Source organism: Vombatus ursinus, unplaced genomic scaffold (assembly GCF_900497805.2).
Source record: "Vombatus ursinus unplaced genomic scaffold, bare-nosed wombat genome assembly UNPS02013880.1, whole genome shotgun sequence".
Lineage (NCBI taxonomy): Eukaryota > Metazoa > Chordata > Mammalia > Diprotodontia > Vombatidae > Vombatus > Vombatus ursinus.
This window is the reverse complement of record NW_020953658.1, coordinates 2283-9018: the sequence shown is the minus strand read 5'-3', so window position 1 is coordinate 9018 and position 6736 is coordinate 2283. Positions and strand designations below refer to the sequence as shown.

The 6736-nt window shown below is 53.7% G+C and overlaps 1 protein-coding gene across 1 annotated transcript; it reads left to right on the top strand.

Annotated features, from left to right (window-relative positions):
* Positions 1 to 64: 64 nt before the first annotated feature.
* LOC114040623 (E3 ubiquitin-protein ligase HUWE1-like) lies at positions 65 to 6222 on the top strand (the record flags this gene model as incomplete). Its single annotated transcript, XM_027858730.1, has 9 exons — positions 65 to 267; positions 532 to 659; positions 1452 to 1548; positions 1970 to 2125; positions 2231 to 2476; positions 2868 to 2985; positions 3697 to 3837; positions 4702 to 4989; positions 5303 to 6222. Coding segments are annotated over 9 exons (1423 nt in total), but the record flags the coding sequence as incomplete, so codon positions are not given.
* Positions 6223 to 6736: the final 514 nt, after the last annotated feature.

Below are 6736 nucleotides of genomic sequence, written 5' to 3'. Positions count from 1 at the left end.
TTCTCTCTCTCACACTCACATAGCCACAAGCACAGCAAAAACACCCCTCTGCCCGGCCCCCTAGGTTTGACACAGCTGAGAATGTGGTGATCGTGGCATCTCAGAAGCGCCCACTGGGCGGTCGAGAGCTCCACCTGCCGTCCATGTCCATGCTGACGTCAAAAACGTCCACGCAGAAGTTCTTCCTGCGTGTGCTGCAGGTCATCATTCAGCTCCGAGATGACACACGCAGAGCTAACAAGAAGGCCAAGCAGACAGGCAGGCTAGGTAGGCCACTTAGCCAGGGGCCCACCTTGTCCAGGTCTGGAGCTGAGGCACAGGATGCCAGCCGGTGGTTGGTCTCTATTCCATTTCCTCATCCAAGGGGCTGTAGGGGGAGGGGGTGAGGACTCACTCTTTCTGGCTTTGCTCGGTGCCCTGCGGCTGTGCCCTTGGAACACCCCTTGGTCACCAGCCGCTGCGGCTTCCCCGGGGTTGCTTCTGCCCTCTTTCTGCAGCCTGAAGGGCCTTCTATCTGCTCCCCATTCCCAGGTACCTCCAGCCTGGGCTCGGCTAGCAGCATCCAGGCAGCTGTTTGGCAGCTGGAGGCTGAGGCTGATGCCATTATACAAATGGTACATGAGGGTCAAAGGGCGCGGAGACAGCAGCAAGCAGCAACGGTTAGCATGATGCCTGGGGCCTCTCATTTGTTCATTTTCTTTTTTCTTTCTTCATCCGCGTGTTGTTCTTCTTCCCCACCCCCACCACACTCCCCACTCTGTGCTTGTCCATGAGCTTAATGTCCAGATGCTTCTAGGGAGCAGAAGTTAAGTTTCATTTCTCGGTTTTTCTCTTTCCTTTGTGTGGGCTCAGCCCTGACCCTCTTAGTTGCCTAATTGAACCTTCCTCAGATCTCTTTTCTGGGTTCTGAGTAGGAGTGGGGAGGTAGCCAAGCCACCTTGGTCACCCTGAACAGCACCCCTTGGGGCCCTGCACACTTGAACACACACCCTGCCGCAGCCCTGGGTCCTCAAGAGCGCCGAAATGATTGGGGGCCCTGCTCAGGAGGGTGACGTGGTGGCTTGCAATACCAATGCCTGAGTGGCCCTGCCCCCTTGACCCAGAAAGAAGAGAAGAGAACTCTGAAGCCTGTGTCTAGGAAGGCCTTGTACCACAGTGTAGACCAAGCCTTTCCCTAGGAAGAGCAAGCTGGGGAGGAAAGGGCAACAGTACTGGGGAACAATGGAGCAAAGTGCAGGAAGGACCACCAGACAGCTTGGCTCCAGGCACCTCTGCTTGCCTTCTGAGGCAGCTTTAGCTTCTCTTCTGATCCTGTTGTATCAGGTCCTGAGTGCTGACAGAAGGGCAATGAAGGGTCACTATCCTCTCTGTTACCTGTGGGAAGGGCCCCTGCTTGAGGAAGCAGGGACCCAGACTTCCTGGTGACTAGCCATGTCTCCCATTTTGTCCAGTCGGAGTCCAGCCAGTCTGAGGCTGCTTCCCGGAGGGATGAGTCTCCCATGGATGTGGACCAGCCATCCCCTGCTTCTCAAGATACCCAGTCCATTGGTCAGTACCATGCTCTTGTCCCAAGGAGATGGGAAGACCTGGCCTTGGAACCTGTATGGAGCAACCCATTCCCAGGCTAATGTGGCAGTGGCTTGACTAGCGGTGGGCACAGGGCTCTTGCGCTGACCTATCTCCTTTTGGGAGGGCCTACCACTTAAAAGTATGCCTGCACATCTCTGTGCATCCGACCCTTTGAAGAAAACTTGGCCTCCAAGTCTGGTTGGAGAAAAACCTCTGCTCCAAAAAGCCCTCGAGAAACTGCCGTCTGGTTGGCACTCGGTGAAGGTCTTTTGTGTCTGTTGGACACGAGACCCTGTGCTTGGGGATCCCCCGTTCTGCCCGGACAGTCAGGGGCGACCACTTGGGCCACCAGGAAGGCTTTGGAGTATCTGGCCTTCATGTGTTTCTCCTTCCCACCCAGGCTCCGAAGGAAGCCAACAGAGCGAGAAGGAGAAAGAAGAGAGACCCCCTGATCTTCCCCTGCTTAGTGAGCAGCTGAGCCTAGATGAACTCTGGGACATGCTGGGCGAGTGTTTGAAGGAGCTCGAAGAATCCCATGATCAACATGCAGTGCTAGGTGAGCGCATGGGGCCTCCCGGGCAGTGGGCCCCGTCTTCCTTCCTTTGCTGGTCCAAGGTGTAATCTGCTCTGCTCATCCCTTCTTCCTGTTCCCCCTCCCCAGTGCTGCAGCCTGCTGTCAAAGCCTTCTTTCTGGTTCATGCCACTGAACGGGAGAGTAAGCCACCTGTTGGGGACACGCGGGAAAGCCAGCTGGCTCACATCAAGGATGAGCCACTGCCACTCTCCCCTGCTCCTTTGACCCCTGCCACCCCCTCTTCCCTGGACCCCTTCTTCTCCCGAGAGCCCTCATCTATGCACATTTCCTCCAGCCTGCCCCCAGACACACAGAAATTTCTTCGGTTTGCAGGTGAGGAGGAGAGGAGAGCTGTCCTTCCCTAGATGCCCTTGGGAAGGATCAGTGGAGTACAGTTGATCATGCTAGCCTAGGTTGGCCCCAAAGCTACCCTAAAGAGTCAGGCAACAGAATCCCATGTCTCCAACTTCAGCCTGCCCTTCCTTAGTTGAGAGTTGGGAGACCAAACGGGAAGGAGGATGGACAGCCTGACATCTGAGGACCTACCCTTCTCACACACACTTCAACCCTAGCAGGGGCTTAAGCTCAAGCTTGGCCAAGGGGCATGTGCCTCCATCACTGGGGCCCGGCCAGACTCTGCACGTGACATGTCCGTGGAGCTAGGGGAGATAGGACTCAGATCACAAGCACCCATCCTGATGCCCATTGTCTCCCCTGTCCTCAGAGACTCACCGCACTGTGCTAAATCAGATCCTATGCCAGTCCACCACCCATCTCGCAGACGGGCCCTTTGCTGTCCTAGTGGACTACATCCGCGTGCTCGACTTCGATGTTAAGCGCAAGTATGTGACGTGGTATAGAAGTGGGGGCCACTGTGGGTGCTGAGCCTGATTCCTTCCTGGGGAGACAAAGGACACATCTGTGTCAGTCACTCTTTCGAGCATACAAAGCACTTGGGCCCCTGGTAGTGAGGCTTCCTGGCCTGCACACCGGTACTGACTGTCACTGTCCAGTTTCCCAATCTGTAAAATGAAGGCGGGGGATTGAGGGGGGCGGGGGGTAGGGACACTTGGTCAGACTACATTCCAATTCTACAATTTGTCACGTAGCACGAGCCCTAGAATGCCACAATCTTGGGTAGTCAGTTATTGTGTTTCGGGTCCTGTTGGCCACCCTGGGCTTGAAGCAGATAGTTCAAGGGCCCGTGGTTGTCCTCTTCTCTCTGGGTATACATGGGCATGATCTGAGTCTGCAGGTCTAGGCCCCATGGGGAAGGGTTATTCCAAGTCCACTGCCTATTGCCTCACTTGAGGGAAATGTAGGGAGCGATGGTAAATGGCTGCTATGTGGGGGTGCCTGTGTGCCTTCATGCTCCCACAAATTGGGTCTTGGAATATATTCCTAAGCCCTCAACCCCCAGCTACTTGTTAGGGGTTCCTTTCGCTCTGTTGTCTTAACTTAGTCCAGACTTGCTGTCTGCCCACACCCCTGCCTTCCCTCCCATGTTCCCATAGGATGACCAGACTGAAGTCTTCCTCCTCCCTGTTCCCCAGGTATTTCCGCCAAGAGCTAGAGCGTCTAGATGAGGGACTCCGGAAAGAAGACATGGCTGTGCACGTCCGCCGTGACCATGTGTTTGAAGACTCCTACCGCGAGCTGCATGGAAAATCCCCAGAGGAAATGAATAATCGATTGTGAGGGCACTGGGTGAATGGGGAGGAAAAAATGCGCTCACCTCACCTCTTCCCCCCCGCACCCAAATGCACGCGCACACACACACACACACACACACACACACACTCACACGCCAGCTACTTTTCAGCCATCTGAAGTATGACACTTGGGGAAACATGTAGGAAATCACTTCTAATGATCCCCCCAAATCTCTAGAGCTGCCACCACGCCCCCCCAAAATGGCCAGGTGGCTTGCCTGCTTGACTCCAAGTTGACTCCTAAATAGCAGAGACGGCCTTCCTATCTCAGGCCTCAACCTCCACATCCAGCATTGCACCTGCTTATCAATCACCATCACCTCAAATTTTAAGAGGTTCACCCTGTTCTTTGGCAGAGGCCCAGTTGGCCTTTAGCCAAAGGCAGACTCTCAGGGGATCATGGGAGCCAGGAGTAGATGTCTGTCAGAGTGATCTCATTTGGGTTGAGAGTTCAGGCAACATCTTTACCCCACCCCCACCTCAGGCACCCTCGTCCTCACTTTCACCCCACACTGCAAGAGATCGGGGCTTTGTTGGCCAACAGAAAAGCACTGAATTAGGGATTTAAAAGACCTGAATCCTGGCTGAGTGGCCTTAATTTCATCAACTTCTGGCCCTCAGTCGACCCATCTCCCAAATGAGGGTTTGTCTAGACGATCTCCTAGGTCTCTTATAATTCTGGCCCAAAATCCTATGATCTTATTTGTTAGTGGCCTGAATGGGCATGGGAGCAGGGCCAGGGCCAGGACTGGGGACTTTCTCTGGGGAGCCTGCAGGCAGTGTTTCCAGGGCTTGCTGCTGGGATGGGGTGCTAATGGCATTCACATCCCATCTCCCCCACACCAGGTACATAGTGTTTGAAGGAGAAGAAGGCCAGGATGCTGGGGGCCTCCTCCGAGAGCAGTACACGATCATCTCCCGAGAGATGTTTAATTCCATGTACGCCTTGTTCCGGACCTCACCCGGTGACCGGGTCACCTACACCATCCATCCCTCCTCCCACTGCAATCCCAACCATCTCAGCTACTTCAAATTTGTCGGGCGCATTGTGGCCAAGGCTGTATGTGACAACCGGCTTCTAGAGTGCTACTTCACCCGATCTTTCTACAAGCACATCCTGGGCAAGTCAGTCCGGTGAGGAAATGGGCATCCTGCCCTATCGGGCCTGGCTGGGACCAATGCTGCTCCCCTGCCCCCCAGCTCCTCTCACCCTCTTTTCATAGCGGGTTGTGCTTGTCTTTAGGTACACAGATATGAAAAGTGAGGACTACCACTTTTACCAGGGCCTGGTTTACTTGCTGGCAAATGATGTTTCCACTCTTGGCTATGACCTCACTTTCAGCACTGAGGGAAATCTAAAATGTAGAAACAACAGGTTCTCCTCATAGCGAAGGGGATAGGGAGGCATTCTAGCATTCTAGCCCACTGGGGCTTTTCTTTCCTACAGGAGCTATCCGAAAACAGTCGGCAGCCTTTTTGGAGGGTTTCTATGAGATCATCCCCAAACGCCTCATTTCCATCTGCACGGAGCAGGAGCTGGAACTTCTCATCTCAGGACTGCCCACCATAGACATTGATGACCTGAAATCCAACACCGAGTATCACAAATACCAGTCCAACTCCTTCCAGGTGAGTGACCCCTCGGCAGGTGCCCCGGCCCTCTTCAGTTCTCAGGCTCATCCCTAGGGAAATCTCCCAATGGTACTGACGATGAACATGAACAGCAAGCGTGGCAAGGCGGATTAGAAGGAAGGGCCCTGAGACCCTGTTGGAATGATGGACCTCCTGGAGCTGAGAGGTTGAGCATCCCTCACACATGGTCAAGGCATGCCTTTGGGAGCAGGACATCTTCCCTTGATGGCCAAAGAGAATCTTGGGAATGAGCATCACTTCCTTGGCCATAATGCTTGACACCTCCCTCTCATTTTCTTTTGCCGAATGAGCAAAAACCACAGAATTGCTGTTCTGACAAGGACATTAAGATACCAGCTAGCCTGAAGATCCGTGTGTCAATAAGAGAAGGAAATGGGCTCATATGTGGGCAGTTAGGGACTTCAGATTAGAATGGGCTGGAGTGAGAAAGGGGCTAGTAAGTGCCTACTATGTGCCAGGCACTGGGCTAAGTCCTGTCAGGAGACAAAAGCAAAAACCATCTTAGTTCTCAGGGGCTCACGTGATCAATTAGAAATGATTAAGAAAGAAAAGCAGTAGGATGCCAGGAATTGGGAAAGCGTTCCTCTAAAAGATGGGTGTTTATTTAGCTGGGACTTAACCCTGTTCCATCTTTGTTGCTGACCTCCAACCTCCCATCTCCAGCTGCCTCCAACATCTCGAAACTGCATGTCCAATAAACGTGTGAAACTCAAATGTGTCCAAAACAACTCGTCATCCTTCCTTCTGAACCCTCCCTCCTAACCTTCCCTTTTACTCTAAAGTCCATCCCCATCTCCCCATGCCTCAGGCTCCCAACCTAGGAACCCTGTTGGACTCCCGGTGTCTCACCCCTTACATCCATTCTGACAGCCAAGGCCTGTCCATTTCACCTCTGCAACATCTCTCAGATACGCCCCCTCCTGTTCTCTGACATGGCCCCCACCCTGATGACGGCCCTCATTCCCTCACTCCTGGACTATTACAGTAGCTGCTGGGGGGAGGGGGGAGGTCTGCCTGCCTCTTTCTCTCCCCACTTGAGTCCATCCTTCATTCAGCCATTGAAGTGATCTTCCCATGTCAGTCCCCTACTCAACTCCTGGGGCTCCCTGTCGCCTCTAGGAACAAATACAAAATGTTCTGTTTGGCATCCAAAGCCCTCTGTAACCTGGCTCCTCCTCCCTTTCTAGTCTTGTCACACCTTGTACTCTTTGATCCAGTGACCTCGGCC